The sequence below is a fragment of the Nyctibius grandis genome, chromosome 25 (genome assembly GCF_013368605.1).
Source record: "Nyctibius grandis isolate bNycGra1 chromosome 25, bNycGra1.pri, whole genome shotgun sequence".
NCBI classification, from domain to species: Eukaryota; Metazoa; Chordata; class Aves; order Nyctibiiformes; family Nyctibiidae; genus Nyctibius; species Nyctibius grandis.
Genome location: NC_090682.1, coordinates 7,502,553 through 7,524,930, shown reverse-complemented (window position 1 = coordinate 7,524,930; position 22,378 = coordinate 7,502,553). Strand labels below are relative to the sequence as shown.

General features: G+C 50.8%; 3 protein-coding genes across 3 annotated transcripts; 1 reads left to right on the top strand and 2 right to left on the bottom strand.

The window, feature by feature from the left end:
* Window positions 1-63: 63 nt before the first annotated feature.
* Window positions 64-2,808, top strand: H2AX (H2A.X variant histone). The gene has a single exon (XM_068418217.1). The coding sequence runs from the start codon at window positions 1,593-1,595 to the stop codon at window positions 2,022-2,024; it is 432 nt and encodes a 143-aa protein (XP_068274318.1). The 5' UTR covers window positions 64-1,592; the 3' UTR covers window positions 2,025-2,808.
* On the bottom strand, window positions 2,332-12,421 carry HMBS (hydroxymethylbilane synthase). Its single transcript, XM_068418216.1, has 14 exons — window positions 12,332-12,421; window positions 12,112-12,165; window positions 10,203-10,275; window positions 9,342-9,391; window positions 9,190-9,245; window positions 8,441-8,518; window positions 8,038-8,115; window positions 7,180-7,255; window positions 6,346-6,459; window positions 5,786-5,824; window positions 4,564-4,683; window positions 4,271-4,324; window positions 3,680-3,766; window positions 2,332-3,453 (listed from the first exon to the last, which is right to left on the bottom strand). The coding sequence occupies exons 1-14, from the start codon at window positions 12,353-12,355 to the stop codon at window positions 3,280-3,282; spliced, it is 1,077 nt and encodes a 358-aa protein (XP_068274317.1). The 5' UTR covers window positions 12,356-12,421; the 3' UTR covers window positions 2,332-3,279.
* Window positions 12,422-12,518: 97 nt separating this feature from the next.
* On the bottom strand, window positions 12,519-22,212 carry VPS11 (VPS11 core subunit of CORVET and HOPS complexes). Its single transcript, XM_068418411.1, has 16 exons — window positions 22,043-22,212; window positions 21,505-21,653; window positions 21,180-21,315; window positions 19,978-20,141; window positions 19,630-19,877; window positions 19,030-19,231; window positions 18,597-18,748; window positions 17,429-17,615; window positions 16,884-17,027; window positions 16,176-16,364; window positions 15,690-15,851; window positions 15,070-15,209; window positions 14,560-14,762; window positions 13,859-14,030; window positions 13,529-13,751; window positions 12,519-12,805 (listed from the first exon to the last, which is right to left on the bottom strand). Exons 1-16 carry the CDS (start codon window positions 22,194-22,196, stop codon window positions 12,641-12,643), a joined length of 2,790 nt encoding a protein of 929 aa, XP_068274512.1. The 5' UTR covers window positions 22,197-22,212; the 3' UTR covers window positions 12,519-12,640.
* Window positions 22,213-22,378: the final 166 nt, after the last annotated feature.

Below are 22,378 nucleotides of genomic sequence, written 5' to 3'. Positions count from 1 at the left end.
CTTTGCCTCGAGAATACTGACACGCAGTGAAACTAGGTCGCGCGATACATCTCTGTGGCCTTCTGCCCTGCTAGGGGGCTGATCCTTTCTGCAGTAGACTCCTTCCTCTTTCACAACTACTGACAGCGTTCCCACCGGAGGGCTTTTATCTCAGAACACCTTTATCGTCTGCCTTCATGGAATAGGATACGTCTGGAACGGGCTAGCAGAGTAAGGATTGCTGCGTCCTTGCGTAACAGAGGACATCGGTAAAAGCCTTAGGTTAATGTGAAACTGAGACCCTGCAGGCTGCAATTACCTTTTTCTCAATTACAAGTCGTTACTTCTATAGGGGTATCTGGCACCATAGTTCACCACAGGATTGCTGCCTACCTGACAGAAAAAAACATAACAGCCATTGGAGTACCAGGCTGCCTGACATTAACAGGAGCGAAAAGCAAAACAACGTGACAGCAAAGACAGGGACGCTAAGATGGGTAAGTTTACTGAGACACAACAGAATCCAATCAGCAACATGTTCACACACGATCACCTTCTTCACCCTGCTTCTCCTTCTAAGTTCCCATGTTTTTTCCTCCCAGTCCCACCTTTGGTCCTTCCCTTTAACAACCCGTACTATGTCTCACACATTCCCGCAATCCCCTAAAGAGGATCTCACTGTGGGTTTTACACATCCCCGAATGCTCTTCCCCCGGTATGCCACCTTAAGCTCAATACACCTACAGGCAGGGATCCCCTTCGGTCTGCAGGCATCCCGGGAACCCCCCTGCCTCGCTCTGGAGGAGAGCCAGGCCAAGGCCAGGGCTCGGGCCCAGAGGCCGACCCCACTCTTCAAAAAGCTCTGGGAGCAGCCCAGCCTGGGCAACATCACGCCGGTTCGGTCATCGGCGTGCCTGTCTATCGTCTCTCCTCCGCCCCTTCGCCTCCCCGTGACCAGCCCGTACACAACGTAACCTAAGACACGACACGGTCAAAGCTCCTTACGCAGAACTACCTTGAAGCGTTACCGCCTCCTGTCAGGAGCGGTAGCGCTCGTGCAGTAGGTGCTTTGACTGCCCACGGGTGGACGGGAAGCACGAGGGGCTCTCCGCGGGACAGTCAGCTCGTCCCGAGCGCGGTCAGCAGAGGCCCGCCGCAGCTGTGTGCCCGGCCCCTCCGCTGCCAGCGCAGCGGCCGCAGCGCCCTGACGAGCGGGCAGGCCCGCCACCGCGCAAGTCCTGCAGCGGGACCGGCGGAGGCGGCCCGAGCGGCGGCACCGCGCTCCCTCACACACACCCGCCCCCCCTCCCCGCCCCCGGCGGCAGCGCGCACCAACTGCCTCAGCACGGTCTGAATTTGGCGCCTTACCTTCTTATTGGCCGGTCTCCGTCGCCAATAGACTCGGGGCGAGCGCGGTGGTATCGCACAGGCGACCAGTCAGCAAAAAGTTTCTTCCGGCAGACTCACCAATAGCGAGGCGCGGTGGCGCTGCCCAATGAGCTGGGCCCTACTTTGCGGAAGGTTATAAAAAGGCTGGGTGCGGGGCCTCCCGCCTCACTTCGCCGCAGAGCTCCGGAGCGGAGGTAGTATCGCCGGCAGCGTAGCGAGGCGCCATGTCTGGCCGAGGCAAGAGCGGCGGTAAGGCCCGAGCTAAGGCCAAGTCTCGCTCGTCCCGGGCTGGGCTGCAGTTCCCCGTCGGGCGCGTTCACCGGCTGCTGCGGCGCGGGCACTACGCGGAGCGGGTGGGGGCCGGCGCGCCCGTTTACCTGGCCGCCGTGCTGGAGTACCTGACGGCCGAGATCCTGGAGCTGGCGGGCAACGCGGCGCGCGACAACAAGAAGACGCGCATCATCCCCCGTCACTTGCAGCTGGCGGTGCGCAACGACGAGGAGCTCAACAAGCTGCTGGGCGGCGTCACCATCGCGCAGGGCGGCGTTCTGCCCAACATCCAGGCCGTCCTGCTGCCCAAGAAGACAGGCGGCGGCGGCGCGGGCCCCACCAAGGCCGGCAAGAAGGGCAGCGGGCAGCAGTCGCAGGAGTACTAGGCTGGCCGGCCGGCCGACCGCCCCGGCACCACACAAAGGCCCTTTTCAGGGCCACCCCCATTGCTCACCGGGAGAGCTGCGATCCGCGGGGGGGAGGGGGCGCGTCTCCGTCCCGCCGCCGTGCCTGGAGGCGGTGCCGGGCCCCGCCCGCCGGGGCTAGCGGCGGGCTGGCCGCTGGATGGCGCTGCGCGGCCCGGCAGCGCTGCCAGCCGCAGCGGGCAGGCGGCCAAGCCAGGCAGTGCCGAGGCGCGGGTCCGCTCAGGAGAACTGTGAACAGAAGAGCCGCTCCTAAAGACTTACACTGGGGTGCTTATAATTCAACTGTATTTATCGTCTGTTACATTCAGTGGACGTTGCATAGAGAATAAACAATGCTGCATTTCCAAAACGGAACCCCAGTAAAGTGCCATTTCAGTGGTTCTACAAGGCACTGTAACACACGAGCCTCGCCGAGAGGATAGCGACCCGGTAGCGAGTGCAAGGAGCCCCAGTAAAAGGGCTAACGCTTACAGAGAAAGGCACAATAGCCCAAATTTGGGCTTCCTCTTCAGCTCCCCCCTGACCGGTTATTGCAGGTGTCTGACCACCTCAGATTTCCCTTGTAGACAAGCATACGAGGGAAACCAGACTGGCTGTCCACTTACTTCCTAATTTATTACTGGCCGACTGACAAATTTGCGTCCGATAACTGCAAACTTAATTCCTTACCTTAACTGAGACCTATGATGAACGTGGCATCTGTACTACTTTACTATGAGGAACCTGGTATTAAAAAAAAACTAATAGCAGTCTTCCTCTTCAGTGTTCTGAGTGAATAATATTAATGACTACTAAAAGTACTTTTAAGTAAAAAGTACTTTAAAAAGCACTTTTAAGTACTTTACTGTCAGCACAGTACAGCACTTTAGTACCATCACAGTCAAGTCTCTGATTATAATCTGTAATGAGTGCCTTGTTCCCAAATGTAATAGGAGAACACTTACAGAATTTTTTTTTTTTTTAAACTTCCTAGCTACAAAAATTGAAGAAATTCACAGAGACACCTTGCAATTTAGAGAAAGGCAGACAGGGATGAAAACCCTGAACGGCATCAACTGCGCAAGTTAGTTCACTTAGTATTTCAAGTTTTTTGTGCCCAAACATCAGATAAGAGCAGTGTGAAGATTTAAATAAATCCCTTCCTCCAAAGGAGGATGACACTGTAGCTACAAAGACCGGCTAGAGTCGTAGCAATCGCGACGAGCGCCACGCGGGTTTAGCGCGCGTCGTTGAGCTGCCTCGCCACGCTAAGGATATGCTTAGCTCCCTTGCTCAGAAGTAAACTAGCTAGTTCAACACCAAGGTTCTCTGCAGCTTCCTGGGCCTGACCAGGGACGTTCTTGGCTGTGATGCCAACATGCTGCACGTCATCGTTCGGTCCGTCTTCGTTCTGCAAATATAAACACCTCAACGTTAGGCAGCGGGAAGGAGCGGGCAATGACTAGTTTAAGCCACATGTGACACGGGGTAAAATCTGTGGTCTGAGGAGCCTCGAGAACAGCGCGCTCTCGCAGTTTCCAAGGAACCAGACCAAAAGTAATAGGCAGATTTTTAAAAGGTCTAGTTCTGTCGTTCAGCTTCAGGTTCGGATTTGGAACCCACCGTGGTTCACGTACCTGTTGGGGATAATTAACGCTGGTCTGCATAGTCTCCTTCAGGCTATCAGATCCATCCAAACTGTAGACCGCTCCTGTCAAATACAACTTGGGAAGACATACAGAAGGGATCAATACTGCATTCACAAACAAACAGAAAGCCAACTACCCCCTTTTTTTAAAAAACAAAACAAAACAAAACAAAAAAAACACAAAACCCAGAACATATGAAACTAAGTCTGAAGGGGAAGGCTTTTGTAGCGCGGTGGAATCAGCAAGAATAGCGGTACAACACAACTATAAGAAAACTTTAAGAAAAGCAAGACTTCCAGATCTCAGGGCAACACTACCTTTAAATAAGTGGGTGGGCGGAGGGCGGGATCTGGTACTTATTATAAGGGCATTTTCTAGAGGACTGAGCTCCAGTAGCCAGACCCATTCTCATACTCCTACTTTGGACACAAACCCGGAAGGCTCGAGTCAGGAGCCTATCTGCCCTAAATGGCTATAAAGATGTCTGCTGGAGTTACCTTCAGGGGAGGATCAGGGAACAAGCACGCAGTGGAATAGGTTTTCAGAAATAACCCCAGATAAATACAAAGTACTCCTCACCTGGCCATCTTTCAGCATGCTGTTGACGGCGACAGGGACGCTACATCCACCCTCCTAAAACAGAAAGCAGCTGACACTGAAGCTCCTACCTGACATTTTCAAAGCAGAGGCCTCCGAAAAGTTTAGGCTGCACACAACCCCACCTATCGCTCTTCAGGCCGTTCTCAATTCAGAGATAATCTCTACTTTGCAGTTTTAGGAAAGCGTAACAGATTTCCCATACTATGGCGTCAGGTCAAGTAGCAGAGCGGTATTTACTGCTGCAGGCAGAAGAGCGAGGATGCCGCACCTACCAAACGTTTCATAAAGGCTCTCTCAGCAATGCAGCGTAACACGGTGTCTGCGTCGTGCAGGGCAGATACCATATTCAGTATGTCTTGGTCTTTGGCACGAACTTCCACTGCTAAGGCACCCTAGAAGAAGAAGAAGAAACACCCGACATAACGGTCATCGTAATTCCTCAACTTCACGCACCTCTCTGTGCACTCCACGTTGGTCGTGAAACAGAGGAACAGAACTCAGAGGCTTAGATCCATTTCTCTAAGGCAGGGATGTTTAGACGTTTACAGAAATTAATTACAAAACAATCCACTGGCCGCAGACATCCTATAGCAGCTGCTGCGAAGGGAAGATAAGAACTTACTTCAGCCAAGCGTTCGAGATCGTGCTGTCACCTCAAAGCATTCTAGAAGCTATCTGAGTTATGACTGCATATATATAAACACCCGCCCCACTGTCCCTTTGTGATGAGAAGGCTGGATAAATATCTAAGCTTCCCAACCTTTTCTCTAGATAAGGATCAAGGGCTGAATGAGTAACACTGACAAAACAATTCTTTCCTAAACTGGAAACGAGATTGGGGGGCAGGGAGAAGCAACTGCACAGTACCTGACAACCGCATGATTAAAATCACTATTTCAAATTGAATTTGCAGATTCGTCTCACTTGCAATCGCTAATGCTCAGCCAGCTCGGGTTTAGCAAGTTTGATATCCACTGTGTAGCACCGTGTAAACTCAGCCGCACAGCCAGCATGGGCTGGAATGGCTGGCCTGCCTAGAAACAAGAGCACCAAGAACGTGCTCCGAGGTAGGTGTTTCAGCTCCACCCTATCGGAGTTAGGACATCGTGCGTAAGGGAGGGAGCGTCACAGGGTAAAGACGCTGCGGTGGCTCCGCACAATTATCCCGATACGGCCCAACACTGACCCTGCCAGAGCCTGCCTCGTATCTGCCCCATCGCCCCAGTGCAGTTGCGCCACGCGTTGCCCGTACCCTTTACTGTTTTTGCATTACTGATGGAAATCGGTCCCCGCCACGCTGGGTAACAGAACCGACTATCGTTCTTCCCACGAGCTCTGTCTAAACGGCTTAACGGCCGACAAAGAGATCGATGCGGTAGTTCTTTGGCGACCGACGCGTGAGAAGCATTAGGCACTATTAACTACTCTGACACATCGTACGGCTGCCAGCTTTCAATATGCAGTACGGTTTACGATACAAAAGTTGTAACGTACCTGTCCGACGGCATACAGACAATCTTCGGGGCTTAGGAGCTGGAATAAAAAAAAAAAAAAAAAAAAAAAATCGGAGTTAACTCAAGTTGCACTGTTCAGAATATAGGAAGCGAGAGCCTAATTCCATGCTCACCTGATTTTCTGCCTGACTAAAGGAATACCACCTCCCACGCCTCAGTGTTTACACCCCTAAAGCGAGATAACACGCTTTCCTTCATCTAGACTGTAACAGCTCGTGAATTTGCTAATCAGAAAAATCTTAAGGCACGTACGCTGCTGCGTTGCTAGACGTAAGCATTGTGAAATGCTGGAAGACGATCAGATTACAAACTGTTACTGCACCATGGAAAGCTGAACAGTGTAAATTTCTCTACAAAGAAAACAACTAACCGACCAACAAAAAAAAAAGCCCCTCCCTGAGGCGCATCGAGCCACGAGCTAACGTGGCAATGGATTCAGCAGACTGCACGCTCATCTTTGACAGGACGACCGCGAGGCCTGAAAGGCAAGGGGTCGACGGTTCGGCAGAGAATGGTATTTTCTGCTTTGCTGCTCCTCACCTGGCCGATGCGATTCTCCCAGCCCATTCTCTTCAGCCCGGCAGCAGCCAGGATGATGGCACTGAAGTCTTCCTTCTCATCTAGCTTCTTTAAGCGTGTATTTAAATTCCCTCTCTGTAGAAATCATTAAGCAAGCACAGAAAGAGCAGGCAAATAGTCCTATAGTCACTTCACATACACTTGAGTGTGTTTACAGAATGTACAGAATCCAACAGCCTCCAAATGAGAATCAAGCAGAGTACCATCCTGAAAGAAGTGTTAAATACGGACAATTGTCTCTTTAAAGATAATTTTCCTGAGCATTATGCAGTATTAATTCAAGCACTGACTCTCAAAAGACATGCATGTCATTTAAGTACATTATTAATATCAGACATGAACTCCTTTTGCATAGCAAAGAACGAGGTTACTAGGACTGAAGTAACCATGCCTGTTACCACGAGTTCAGCAGCCCACATCAGAACTAGCGGCCCAAATCACATCCGAGGTATCGGGAATCGATCGGCATTTGGCCACACCGCTGCAACAAACACACGGTAGGCACCCGTCGAGCAGTTTTTTGAACATTTAACGTAAAACTCATCTGCTCCTCCGCCTCAGCCAGACAAAGGGTGGCCCCTTCTTTACAGCCTCGTGAGAAAGCAGGGGACAGAATGGGCTATGGTACGCTACATGCCCCTCTCAGAATAGGCTAGTGGAGGACAGCCTTTGAGGGAGCAGTTTCTTCTTGTGGGTCAGGTGGTACAAATCAGCCTCGATTCTAGATTTCGCATTAAGTTATATTTTCCCGTTTGCAGCTTCACCCGGCTCCCACGTTTTGCCAGGAAAGGATACAATATCCCTGAATTCTAACTGGGGGAACTTCTTTTTGAGCTGGGCTGCTCTCCGAAGCGAACTGGTTCCAATCACGCTGTGGGGAAAATAAAATCTATGAAATGCACGATACTCCTACGCCTCTCTCCAGCCAGAGATATGTCAGAACTTTCAAGGAAACAAATGACGACTTTTTTTTAAATTGAAATGAAGATTCCAGATGCGCAGAAGTGCGAGTCTACGTTTGTGTCACAGCTAGTTTGTTTCTTTCAACACAGGAAAAAAAAAAATCTTTCTAATAGTTAACTTACTCTGAGTAATTTCACTCAGCTGTCTCAGAAAAAAAAAAAAGAGTCCAATAACCTCTATGAAAAGACAGGGAACACTACTCAGGTAATTCACAGTGGAAAAACTGCTCACGCTCCCAGCGGAACCCTAAGAAAGCGATGCCAAAAAAATAACGAGGAAATTGGAACCGGCTGGGTGAGAACAAGAGCACGGTTCAGGCCCGTGCAAGCTAAAATACCGCACCAGATACTGACTGCATCGTATGCATTCCCCTATAGTAAGCACCGTACAAAGGAGCAGGAATTCACTCTGGAGACTGTGATAAAAAAGGGTCTAACTTGAGAAAACCACTGCAACTTAAGGATGGCTCGAGAGATCCAACCCCACTCGATGTACAGCGCTCACGTGAGACAGCGTTGCTCTTTTCAGCAAGTGGGTTCCGTGTTATGTCCACAGAAAGCTAACGGAAGGCAGTGTAAAACCACTACAGGATAAAGCAAGGAGCTCATCGAGTTACCGCTAGGAAACATCAACCAACTCCTCCCTTCCATTTTTATACCTGACTGTCTTCCCCTTCCTCTCTGCACTCACCTCTTTTCAGGAAGGAGGCTCAGCGTTTTCCCACGGTTTTTGGGATGAAAAACAACAGCATCGAGCGGGTTTTCCCTCCTGCAAAATAACGCAAGCGCAGAACGGCCGATGCATCGTTTAACGTGAGGCTGTTAAACTCAACAGTTCTGCTGTCGGTCCCCAGAGGAACTGCCTCTGGCTCCAAAATACCCCGTATCATCACTGTGAAAGCAAGAATTTCCAGCAAACCTGCTGGCGACGGAATACTAGGACAGCTCTAGTGTTTCCACTGGTTCAGAGGTTAATCAGAGGGTGGTCAAACTTTGAACGCCTAAAAGGACCGAAGCTGCCTTTGCTTTCCTACCACCACCACCACTATAAAATGGAAGTCCCTCAGAGAATCGAGCCTCGCGTCCACGCTTACTTGCAGACGGCACCGATGGTAAAGCCAGGAGGAAGAGAGGTCGGCAGGTCCTTCAAGGAGTGAACCACGAGGTCAACTCTAAAAATTAGATAACAGTAATCACTAAATAGATGGTTGAGCTCACGCGGTACCTACCCGAGGCCTGCAGGTCATGTACAGAAAAGTGTGAATCCACCCTGGGAATTAATTTGGAGAAGGAGGAGGAATTTCAGGACTCCACAGCCAGAATTACTACAGAATTCTAGCGTTACTCCAGAAAACCCACTTCACCGTTCTCGGTCCCTCTTTTCCCACCTGTAAAATTAAGACAACGCCTTCCCCCCAGCAGCGATGCAAGACACATTACAACAATCTGCTCCGTGTTAATAAATGTTAACATGATAACATTAAATATGTTATGCAATATGTTACCGCCACCAAGCAAAGTATTTTTAAACAAACGTACTTGTAAGCAGGAATTAGATTAGATTAGATGCTCTCTGATGCGCACGTAACGTGCAAATCACAGGAGGAAAAAAACTAACTGTGGGAGACCGAGCGACGCAACAACTCCGCTTCAAAATAGGTGGCCTAAGCCCGGGGAGGGGGCGAGGGGGGTGGAAAAGAAAAAAGACACTAACTTATCAAAGGATTTCTTAGCCAGAGAGGTACCAGAACAGAAGGAAACTAGATCACATATGCAGCAAGCCAAAGATGTCCAAAGAGCACCACGAATGACAGAGGAGGAAGAAAAAACAATGAGCTCTTACTCATTTCTTTCAAGCGCGTTTTCCAGCTCTTTGGTGAAGAGGCTCTTCTCCCCGATCTACGCATAAATGGAGGAAAATGAATCACAAAAGAAAAACCTGCAAATATATCATCAAATACAATTACCTGTCGTGGAGAGGAAGAGAACCTTTACCTTGGAAAGCGCCGTATCCAAGATCTTGTCTCCGGTCGTTGACATGGCAACTGCTCATAGAGAGAACACAGGTAAAATGTGAGGCTCGGTCAGAGCACGCAGGCCCAGACTGGAAACATCTGCGTAACATGTAACGAGCGCTACGGTGTCACACGCTACCGCGTGAATGCAGACTCGAGATAAATGTAAGAGCAGCTCGCTTCTAGAAATACGCTGCGCTCAAGGCAAGTGAAATTGAGACTTCATAGAATGGTTTGGGTTGGAAGGGACCTTAAAGATCATCTAGTTCCAACCCCGCTGCCACGGGCAGGGACACCTTGCACTAGACCTGGTTGCTCAAAACCCCATCCAACCTGGCCTTGGACTTCCTTCGCTGTCCTCAAAAACCGAGCGAGGGGAAAGAGGGCAGGTTTTGGGAAGAGCTGACCCAGCAGAAATTGCCAGGATCTTTCTCCAGAGTGCCAGTAAACAGTTACTCGGCAGTTCTCTTCAGCGCGAGGCTGGACTCTCGTTATTCCTGCGCCGTTGAACACCTCAAGCCCCAAGACCAGGAAAACGTCCCTAACGCGTAGCGGGGCGCGGCCAGAGCAATACCAGGTTCTCAAACGGAGCGACATAATACCATCTGCGTAACATACTCGGAGCTTCAATCACGAGGAGCTTATGAAATGCACCTTCCCTAGAAGAAACCCGCAGCAGTTGCTCAGCCACACAACCTAACCGAATTCAGACGGCACTCTGAGATAAGCAGGGTTGCATCGTCCTCCTCGTGACAGCACTCCACACACGCCTCTTGCACACAAAGATAAGGGGCTGGCTCCTCCTGCCATCTACCCCAGGGCAGCATCCAAAAAAACTTACGGATCTCAAAGCGGAGGTCGGGGTATAGCTCACGGAGCATCTCGACTACGCTGTCGGTCTGAATCCGGGCCAGCTGCAACGAAGCAGAATGCAAAGCCCTATACAAAGAGCACATCATCCATACAGTAGCTAGAGAGGACCTTGCCATTCTTCCATGGTCAGGCACGCGTGACCGCCACATTCTCTAAATCGAAAGCATTGGAGTTAAGTAGCCCCAAGTAAAATCGCTCATATGTACAGACTCCTTGAACCATGCGAACTCATATTGCGACCAGAGCATTTCACCAAAGAACTTATTTTATCGACTAAGTAGCAGAATAACATCTCCCCATGTCCCGCACCCTTGTGATCCAAGCACTGACGAGGCAAAGCAAAGAATCTATCGAGCTAGGAAGAGCAACTAGGGCAGAGACTGCGTGTCAGGATTCACACGCTGTGCTTCCAGCTGTGTTATTTAGGTCACTAGCTGCCCCCCAGTCAGAAATTCCGTTTCTCTATACCACCTCGGCACCCTTATTCGTAGGCAGCATTTACCTACCTAACTTTGAGCCGCTTGGTTTCACACCTCTGCAGACCGGGACTGCCGAAAGATACCCGCTCATGAGCAAGCAGGCAGAAAGGTAACCAAACCCATCCTCCTGTTGCTCAGTGATGAAAGAACAGGTCATATCGCACGCTGGGTACCCTCTGCTTCTTCCAAGAGTATGAAATTTACCAATACTGCAACTTTTGGGAGAAGCCAGTAGGATTTCACTATGCTACAGGAAAAAATCTGTAGGTACTGGCAAATACGGGTTACTTATTCTCGGTAAGATCAGAGCTCTATTTAGACGTTCCACGGACAAAAATAAAAGTAACAGCTCAGGTCTACAAGCACAGCAAGCAACAGATCCTAAAGGAGTCAAGTGCAGGAAGCACATTCCTTTGCAGAAGAACAGCAGAAGTAAAATAAAAACAGAATTACGCTAACAGAGGATCATTCCACACATGTAAGCAGCAGCAGACTCAAGCAACTGCAGGTGAGTTTCATCTTTTCTCCCACCATAGCTTGGGGCAATTAACTTTGTTCTCAGGATTGTGGTTTCCCTACATATAAACCGAGTATAAGGTAGCTGCTTCCCTTTGTAAAGGGCCACAAGAGCCTGAGGTAGGAAAAAGAGATAGTAAGCTTGCACGGCTATGTCCCTTGCCCCAACGTCTACACATAACATCTTGTTGAAAGTACAGAATTCTTCCCAGAATGTGCTGCCAGAACCAACAAGATTATCTCAGAACAAAGACCTGAAGAATGTTTATCTCCCTTTGTGAGTCTGCTACTCCCTGCTGCAACCAGCTGGCAAGAGATACCTGCTATATCTCTGGACACGTCCCTTCCCTGTCCTTTGTGTGGGCTAAAGCCGTTAGTCGTTGGGGGTTTTTTTGTTGGGTCGTTGGGGTTTTTTTTCCCCCCTGCCTCCCTAGACCTGCTGCATAGCCCTTATAAGTTAAAAAGTCCGCAGCAAGATCCCTGTTATCGCGGAAGGGCGCTCGCACCCTCACCCTCCATTAACTCTACAAAGGCAGCGCTATTTAGAACTGACCGTCACCCGGGCTCCAGAGAAAGCGTTCTCAAAACTTATTCTACGAGCCCCAAGAAAGGAACCAGCGCGCGTGAACTCCCCCCTCCCACGGCGGTCTCGCACGAGGGAGCTCAGCCCTTGGCCGCCTGTAAGCAGGGGAGCCCGCAGCACCTGGAGTGCCAGACTACGTGCCCTCCGATTCAGCGCTCGCTGAGCCGTTACTCGAACTCGCCTCCCGGGCCGCGGTACTGCCGGGACCCGGAAGGACGAACGCCTTCGCTCCCGCACCTCTGCGTGCCGCGGGCGGGAGCCCTCCGCCCGCCCCGCACCCCAGCGCCGCTGCTGCTTACCTGGCTCCGGCGGGTGCCCACGCGGACCGCTCTGCCGCCCACGCCGTTCTCGCCCTGCGTCAACAAGCGGGTCAGCGCCCGCCCTGTCGCCGCGCTCACCCCCCGCACCGCCGGCAGCTGCGGGGACCGGCGGGCCTTCACCCGCCCCCTCGCCACGCGCTGCGCTCGGCCCAGCGCCCGCCGCCGGGCCCCCGCAGCGCGCCCCGAGCTCCCGACTCACGGCTGCCGTCCCCGGGTCGGCCATGACACCGCCACGCCCTCAGCTCCGCCCGCACTGCCCCCTGGTGCGAGCTCGCCCCTAGACGTCACGTCCGGCTGCCCACGTGACCGACGCCCGTCGCCAGCCGGTGGCGGCCGCGGCGCTGCAGCCCGCCCCCCGCCCGCAGGCCCCGCCCGCGGCCGGCACTCTGCGCGCACTGCCCAGCGAGTCCGGTTTATTGGGGGCTGAGGGACAGAGAAGGGCGGAGCCCGCGCAGCCACCGGGGAACCCCGTACAACCCGAGAGGGCGCGCGGTGACGCGGCCCGGGGTCAGGTACTGCGCTTGGTGTGCATGAGCAGCTCCCGCTGCAGGCCAGCCTCGATCGTGGTAGCCGCCTTTCCCGAGGGCAAGTCCGTGATGAGGGTGAGCTTATTGAAGACGCCTCGACCGAAGTAGTCGGCGACAACGGAGAAGCCATCGTTAGAACACTTGAGCTGCCGGACACAAAGCAGCAGCATCAGCAAAAGCCTCCGGAGCCCCTTGCCCCCAGCCCCTTTCACCCCCTGCGCTCACAGCCTCTTTGTTAGAGGCACAGCGGCCCGATTCTGCTAGTTCAATGCAAGTGCTGTGTTAGCAGCTTCCTCTGCTGAGGCTTTCTGCCGCTGGCCGTTCCGCCTCTTGTTTCAATCCTATGTTTGAGCCATGCGCTCACAAGGTAATGAACAATTAGCTTAAGCAGGAAAGAGGCTGCCTCAGCTACTCTGGTTTCCACATGCATTAACATGTTCTAGGTAATACCCCATTCTCGGCTTCACCGCTTCATCCCTGGGAAACACCATGCGGACACACCGCTCCCGCTGTACCCCGACTGCACCGTCCCCATCCCTGTTCCAATTCACGCAACTTTTTTTTTTTTTTCCTCCTTAATTTGTTCTATACAACTTCTTGGCTGGCTGTCACACTGACCGATTGGTCTCTATCCGTTTCAGAGTCAGATGAGAGAGTTTCTCCTTCAACTTCAGCGAGCATCAAGGACTCTTTACGCCCTATACATAATGCAGTCGCTCTACCTCCTAATGCCTTATCGCTCACAGTCACCATAACCTTGTTCCAAAAATACTTGCAGCCTTACCCTTCTCTACCAGCCTCTGGGGATGTGTCAACGAATCTAAACCCTACGTACTTAAAACTCGGTAAGACAGGCAACGTTACCTTACCTGATGCTGAAACTGATCGTGCAGATCTCTCTTCTGCTCCTGGGCTCGGATCATGTCCATCACTTTGCGATTTTCTGGCATGCAAGTAGGACATTCTGAATCGCTCTCAGAGTAGCTTTCAAAGCAATGCTGGTGGAAGGAATGACCGCACAGGAAGTGGACCGAAGGCAGCTCCAGGGCGCTGGTGCAAATGCTACACTTGGTCTTCTGAAAGATCTTGGGACTGAGAGGATGTGAGGAAGCAGAGGGGTGAGAAAGACAAAGTATATTTTTCCTCAATAAAACAAAAGTTCTATCCTGTATAAGACAAGACAGCACACAGTCCCACACCTTGCTTTCAGCTCTTCAATCTCCTGGCGGATCCTTGTAGTTTCTTCTCGATATTTTTGAATTCTCTGCTCATCCTGCTCTATCTGGCGGCTCTGCTTCTGCAGCTTGTTGACAAGATAATCCTTAATCACAGACAGTGTGGCTGTGGAGTTATGAGCCAGCGTCTGCACAACTGAGAGCAACAGAGATGTTAGTTTAAACACAAGCCAAAAAACTACAGCTACTCTGGTCCTACCCGGACAGACCGCTTTCCTCTAAAAGGCACCTTACAGGCGCAAAGGCGGTCAGCATTCTTACCGAATCCGAGAGGTCATTTAAAGACTCGATTTCAGTTTGACCTCTTCCACAAATGGACGACTGGGAGCATGTTTGGCTAGCTCAGACCAAAAGGGGCAAAGCAAGGATCTAGCGGATCGCATCCCATTTCAACTTCTCCACTAAGGCACAGCGGGAGTTTCAGCAAGCCTTGCACCTCCCCGCACCGACAGAACAGAAATCACGCAGAGACGTCTCTACAGCCGATACCGCAGAACTTTCTCCCTTATTAGGGAGCTGTGACTGGCATCGCTTTTCCCTATAGAGTGGGTTATTACTTCAAATGGTGGGCTCAAACGTCATTAAGACTTCTCTCAAATTACTAATCTACAGAGCGTGCTAGAAACCGGTTTGGGTTTTGGGAGGTTTTTTCGGGTGCCACGTACCAAGCAGCGGAGGCATAAGATTCTTGTTCTCGATGTGTTTCAGCACCGCAGCAATATACTCTTTGCAGTCCTCCTCCTTCCGCGCAAAGTAGCCGAGAGCCTGTTCCCAGAGGCAAGCCTCTTGGTCTCCATACAACTCGCACACTTCAATCACCTTCTTGTACTGCTCATTCTGCATGTGGTAGTGCATGATCTGTTGGAAACTACGGAAGAGAGAGACTCGTCAGCTGCAACAACCTCTCCTTTTTATTCGCTACAGAGACCCCAGGTTTTCAGCCAGCCACGCAATCCCTAGACGTTCACACAGAAGCCGAGAGAGGTCTGTCATTTGCTCTCTACGTAACTGCCCTGCTCTAACGACGAGATATTTTCAGGTGAGCAATGATCTACGCTTCCCATCTTGAGACACTAAAGAGGTCATTGCCATTGTAAGGCAGGGACATTTCTGGCTCAAAAATCCCTTGGGGGCGGGGAGAGGGACAGAACTCTACGGACAAGAGCAACACTCACAGTTTGCCCTGCTCGTAGAGGTAGAGGACACCATCCTTGAAATTGTGCATCTGACATAAGACCAAGGCCTTATCAAAGACTGTTTTGAACCTTCCACTCTTCAGGAGGGTGAGGGCTTCATTGTGCAGCTTCTCCTTGACCTACAGAGAAGGGTGAGAGGTCAGGGAGAGCAACACACACACATACAGAGAACATTTTGCACCAAGACCTGACAACAATTTGCAGCTCCTTCAAAGAGAAGGACAGTTTTGCCGTTTGCCCTCTATCCCTTGTAAGCAAACAGAACGTGATTTCTTCTGCCCAAACAGCCAGCATCCTCAGAGACCTAGGCCAGCAAATAGAGCTACTTTTGTGGGAAAGGCATCTGCTCACAGAGGTTGCATTGTCTGCAATCTGTTATTAAATGAGATTCATTCAAAACCAGCTCAGCCTCACTGAAAGGAGGATTCTTCCAGCTAGCAGGCTGCGTTCCCATTTATGTGCCATTGGTCCAGCACAGCATACGTATTGCCTCACGTTATCAATGCCCATCTGGAGAGGTTACGGGTTGGCAGGAACGCAGATAGGATTCAAAGACACCAAATCTTCCTCTCAAAACACAAAGCTGGAGGAGCTCAAACCTGCTCATCTTGTTCATGTGCCCAGTTCTGGAGTCGAAGTTCCAGTAAAGTGTCATAAACACCCTGGGGAGAGTCAGCCTGCACTTCAGTCATGTGCTCCAGAAAAGCCTTCAGTTCCCGGGAGTTGTTTGCAAAGATTGGAATGAACTCCTCTGAATTAGCCTGTAACACAGCCAGAAAACGTCAAGCACGCAGATCAGTCGCAGCCAGACCGGTGCTTCTTCCTTGCCGTGCGGAGCGCTCGTTCCCCGAGTCTGTGACGCGACGCACGTACCGCACGCGCGGTACGGGATGCCCACTATGGCAGGAATCGTTTCTGAGCGACAGCTTTAAGCGGTCTCTCGTCTCTGGGACTAACAGTACACCAGGACGGGGCTGCTCATTATACCCAAAATATCAGGCCTGCACCGCAAGGCACGCAAAAGCATTCGCTTGCTGCAAAGTTACTACTCGAGAGCAACAACTCTCAGTCTACGCAAACCGTACCTTTTTTCCTTCCGGCATCCCAGGGCCTCCAGTGTCTCCTGATGGCTGGTAATCAGTGCAAAGGATCTTCAGCAATTCTGTGGTCTCGTTAGGGACATGGTGCATCAGGATTTTGCCGTACCGCTTCATGTTACTCTCTGCCTGATCAAAAGGCAGCTTTCCGATGTAGCGCAAAGCCTCTTGGTAGTTCTGTGGAGGCAGCCAGGGGAAAAAAAATAATAATAATAACAAAAAAATAAAAATCGCATGACTTTGGCCTCTGCTCTCCACTTTGAGGTTAGGACAGAAAGCACTGAAGACGTGCTGCAAATACGCCTTAACACCATTTGCTCTGAATTACCACCTAGTTCACTATTCACGCTTGTTTTCATCCTCAGGGAGGAAGGCTGGACACGGGCCAGGGGAAAGAGCGCACAATTCAAATCAATCTCTCAGCAACAACCCTCCCTCCTCTTAAAGGGCACTGTAAAAAGCCACATCTGAAACAGAACAAATAAGCCCCTCTGGTTTCCACCCCTAGTCTACCGCACAAGCCAAAGCAGAAAGCCAACACGCAAGCGGCAGCAGGTCGGTTACTGCTGCCTCAGCACCGCCGTCAGCACGCTAGCCGCAGGGAAGAGGTCAGTGAACTGGTATTCTCGCTAAAGAGGACGCTAGAAAAGTGGTATTCTCTCCAATAAGAACATGGGAGCAATAACATCTCCTCACTTTGATGTCCTCTAGCTGGATTTTGAGGTACCATTCGTGATGCGCGTGCTTCTCTGCCAGGTACACGGCGTGGGAGTAGTAACCCGCCTGACGAAGCACCTTGATCGCCGTTTCCACATCAAAGCGGACCTCGCTCTCGCTCGTCTATGAGAAAAGAAGCCGAAAGATGGTCCCTCAGCAACGTTCCCGCAGTCCACAAGCAGCAATCATTTATGTCAGAGGAAGAAAGCCAGAGTCGGGCCAACGCAGTACCTCTCACGCAAGGGAAAGATCGCACGTGCGGAAAGGAAGTAGTCTAACCGCCTCTCATTAGCTTGCCGGTCACACTGGCAAAAGCCAGCACGCTCCAGACTCGGATGGCAAGCCAGCCAAACTCAGAACGTAACCGAGACTTGGAAATAAAGGAACAAAGGGCACCGAGGGAAAAATCCGTTACTCTTTCTCTCAACAGCCCGAACAGGAGCCAGTTTACAATGTCACCGCTACTCCTTTTTAATTACTATCACGACATAACCACTTTGCATTATTTCACCTTCCCCCAATACCTTAATGAACTCCTCCAGTTTCAAGCTGTCTTTGAGTTTGGTGTAGCAATTCAGCAGAAGTGTAGTATGGTCTGCATTGGCCAGGGACTGCAGGTGGAGCGTCTGCAGATAAGCAGTGAGGTTGTGGATACGCTGAGCGTCCAGGAATTTCCGAATAACGTAAGACGGTTCCAGCTTTCCTATAGTTCTGGGAAGGAAGAGTCACATTAGGAGAGACCCTATACCCCGTAAGTCAAAATAAACGGAGCAATTAACAACAGCACGGAGAAGCCTTAACTTCAGCGGGCACTAACCCACTCGGGACCACCCGGCTTACGTGTCTGAAGTAACAACTAGTTATGGCGTAAGACCACCAACCCGCACACACGGTGAAACCAAGCGACCCTCTGCAAAGGCTGCGACTGGGACTACGGTGACAGCACACGAGGAGTTAATCCTCCTTTAAAGGAGGCAGTGAGAAGATGGACTACGCTCTGACCACAGCTAAACGGGGAGGCCAAAAAAAGGGGAACAAAAGCTACCTTTTCCTTCGTTTCGGTCGCACGACTCAAAGTCAGCTTTAAACACCCATGCCCACGTGAAGCAATTTAGCCACCGTTATCCTGACATTTAATGCAAGTTGACGATAATATACATATCCTGGCTCTCGCTAGACGTCGGGACTCCAAAGTTTCAGTTCTACGTGAACCTAACGCTCGGCGGCGTCTTCAGAAGACCGAACGTGAAGTTTTCGGTAAGCCCCGAAACAGGCCGCTCCGAGTTTTAAAAAACCCAAGGTGTTTTAAAATCGACATTAAGCCTTTTGAGCATTTTCCAAGATGACTGCCATACACTGTCAAATCACATTATCCATCTTACCTAGAGCGATCCCGTTTATCGTGGCGTCATCAGGCCCCACTCCATCCCAGTGTGCCTTCATTATTCATGTTGAAATAGGATCAAAGAGGAGAACTTTATCCTAAGGCGTACAGAGTTATTTTCTACCTACTTTTCTCTGAGACTTTTACTCTCACTGACGTGTTTCTCTTTACTGGTAGAATTTTCACCTCGAGTCACCTTTTTTTTTTTTCTTTTGGTTTGTTTTTATTCCTGGGCTGAAGCAGAAATCAAGGCCTCCACAGCTCCCATCCGTACCACACCGTCACGGCTCCACAGGACCCCCGCTTACCGGATATACTGCTGGATGGCTCCGTCATGGTTCCCCTTGTTATACAGATGATCACCATACTGCCTGAAAATCTCTGACAAACCATCGCTGTCCAAGTGGTGGCTCTTGGCCAGGTTAATGGCCATTTCAAATAGGTTCTTTCTGAAGAGCATCTGTTAAATATACGGCAAAAGGAGTATGAGGGAAGCACAACCCTGCAAAACAAGTTCCGACGCGCCTGGAAAACAACACGTTTCTTCTTTTCGATGCTGCACGCGTACGTGTGCTCGGGCTTTTAAACTCCAAATGCCTTGTAACGCTGGGTATGCCAAAAAGCTATCAGGTCACTTGTTATGTCACTCACCGACCCGAACAGTTCGACTGTTGAGTCTGCAGAGCCAGTACAGCCTTGCAGACCTAAGGCAGAAACTAATAAGAAAAGATATTTACATGCCTCGAGCTTCGTTTGCGTATCCTTCTCCTGCAGCACGTGAATCTTCCCATCTCTGGTCAGCACATACAGGGAACCCCACTCTGCTAAGACATCCACTATATCATCGAAGATTGAGCTGTATGCGATGAATTTGTTGCACAAGTCATAGATATTCAGGACTTGTTTGTCCGAATTCTGTGCCTCATTCCCAGCAAACTCCGACCTGGAGAGCAGAAAAAAGTTTTAGAAAACAAGGAGACCGTCACTCGATACCTACGCAAACTAGGGATGTCCAGAGAGCGAGACAAACGGGGTTCACTCGGGCGATTAAACTAAGCGGGCCCAGACGCAAAACACCACATATCTATACACGATTTCCATCTACGTGTTAGTCTGAGAAATTCATAGGACTGCAAAAAAAATCCCGCTCGTTCAGCATGCTTAACTGTGTTACTCTCACGACGGAAGTTAATAGATATATGGGTCCGCATGCACCTTAACCACCTCTGGCAAAGTTACAATCCGCCCCCAAGAGCAAAGCTTCACAGGGAAGAAGACAAAAAGAGGGAAAGCAGGAAGCTGCAAGAGTGAAAAGAACTCATCTGGTCCAAGAAGCCCTACTTTGGAGAAGTCTTTCGGTCCTTGGAGACAACGATGAGGTACCCCCGGTACCAGTGAACAATCAGCTTTTGTCCCTCAAAGGCAAAGCAGGGGCCACGTTCATCTGGTTGATAAAGGTACACGCATTCGTTTCCTGCCACGATGAACTGGAGATCCTGGGAGGGGTCGCTGAGAGACGAACAGCGCAATCCGCAACCACGAGCGTCCAGCTCCAGGTGAGGGTAGTCTTTCACCGAAAGCATATAAGACTACAGAGGAAACGTAAACGTCGGGGATTGCTCCAAACTAGACTCTGAAGTCAATGCAATCAGCAAGTCGGAGTCTCGCTTTTTCCAATTAACTTCCCACCTGGATGTTCTCTGTGGTCGCCACAAAGAGATGCGTTGTTTTGCCAGACTGTCGGAAAGCAAGGCCGGTAACCGGGTAACTGCCTTCGTGGAGGATCTGGGTCTTACTATGCCGGTCTCGAGTGATGTCTCCTTTTGTAAGTACAACACTCCCATCTGCAAAACCTGGCAAAGGGGAGAGACTAAACTGTTACTTATGTGGCACACCTGAAACATTATCCAACGTAAGTTAGGGCAGCTCCAGTCAGCGACACCACCTCGCTCACCAGCAAGGCAGTAAGTCATAGGATCGCCACAGGTTCTCGTGTCACGGAAGCATGCGCCAAACCACCCAGGACTACTCCGTTCACGGTTCAGAGCCGTCACCGTTCGGCAAGGTTCCGCTCGCTTTCCCCACGCAAACTTCACTCACAGGTTACTTTGGTTCGAGTCCGTCTGTATTTTGGTTTACAAATAGCTTTCTCATCCACCAATTGTAACTACCATTTTAATACACGCGCTTATTCGAAAACATCATACACGCTGTAAAAAGACCAGAGGGAGATTTCCTAAGAGCGAGTAAAACGTGCGGTTTTCACAGCTTGCCGACAGCCCCGGTCCTGCAAGTTGATCCGGGGCGGAAGCCCACAACACGCGTACGGAAAGCTTTTTTGATTTCAGTGCAGGGACCAACTCACCGAAAGCGCTTGTAGCCTCGCAACATTACCGCCCTTACTCTGTCAGAAGCGAAGCAAGAAATGTTACAAACGAATGGCTAAATCCAAAAAGCGAAGCTCTGGCTTTTTTCTTTTAAAAAAAGGTTTCTACACAGTGCTTAGAAAAAATTTCTTTGTAACATTAGGTATCACAAAACCCATGTTCTTCCCTGTACTACAACAAAAGCTAAATTAAGTACTAAGTTCAACAAACGCATAACCTTACTGACTGGCGGGGAAAGATGACGTCAACTAAAAATATGTGCTTTCCTTTTAAGTATCACAGTTATTACTGTAATATATTCAGACTCATGCTAAATTTACACGCTTATCTTCTCAAGCTCTCTGACAGTACAAGATACGTTATCTCTGAGAGTAACATAAAAACCGCAGAAGAAAAACTGCCAGGATGTGCTATACAGATTTTTGTGCCAGCTAGTCATTGTCATTAGATCCAAGTAAGGACCACAATATTCTCCTTAAGCTATTACAGTTCAGTTGTACTTACCAATAGCCATGAAATTAAGATTCTCGTGGACAGTTAGGCAGGATACAACTGTGGGCTTGTTACCCGGTATTGCTGGAAAAATACGCGTGCAAAGAGGATTGCCACCATCTCGTTTCTCCAGGTTCCAGACTTTAACCTACAAACGACAACGATCTGGCATAAGCAAAGCGTGAGGTATTAGGAGGCCAAGACCTGGCATCGAATGTAACAGTGCCCAGAATGAGCAAGCCACTTAAGGTAAGAAAGGTCAGCCAAGGTAATCGCAGCAGTGCTAAGAAAGACTCGTAATACAAGTGCATTTTCCCCTCTTTGCCGTTTGACTTACCAAAGGGTTAATACCCTCTTCATCCTCACCGACAGAAACCAAGATACTGTGCTGCTTCAGCTGGTACAGGTGCGTTACCCTCAGCTTGTAAGCTTGGAAACTACTGAGTTGAAGGGAGCGAGGCAAAAACCAGATCTGACCTTCCATATGTAAATCGCAGTTAAGGCACACAACGGGAAAGAAAAGAAAACCCACTTCTCCAATCGTACCAGAATCAACAACCCTAAAGCTTGCTTCTCACTGACCTCTGGTAAGGCTACAGTAAACACGCTTCTGCAGAGCAACCCAAGAGCACCAAGACATCTAGCAGCGTGGTTTTTTTAACGGGTAAAGGAGCACCAAGTGCAGGAAGGTGCCGCCTTCGCAAGGCCGGAGTACCCCCAAGCCCGCCGGGGAGCCGTGCCCGCGCCGAACGGCGCCAGGGACTTGCCTGCAGTGCAGTGCAGTGCAGCCCCGACCCGGCCCGCCTCGCCGCGGCTCCCGGCCCCACCGGGCCGCAGCTCCCGGCACCGCCGCCCCCCGCCGCCGCGCAGGATATCCCCGAACACGAGACTTCCCCGGCCCGAGTCGCAGACCGCGATGCCCGGGGGCAGCGCGAAGGGCTTCCCACCGGCCCCATCCGGCCCCGGCGGCTCTTTCACCGTCTCTCTGTCAAAGAAGACGAAGCGGCGCCACTGCAGGTAGGCAGCCATGTTGGGGACGGCCCGAGCCCCCTCGCTCCTCACGTGACCGCTGCCCCCGCCCCTTCGGGTCACGAGGCAGAGCACGTAGCGGCGCGCCCGCTGCTCCGCACCGCGCATGTGCCGGCGCGGGGGCGCCCTCTGTTTACCTCTGCAAGAGAACTAACCCGGCCATCTCACCTGTGCAGTAACGT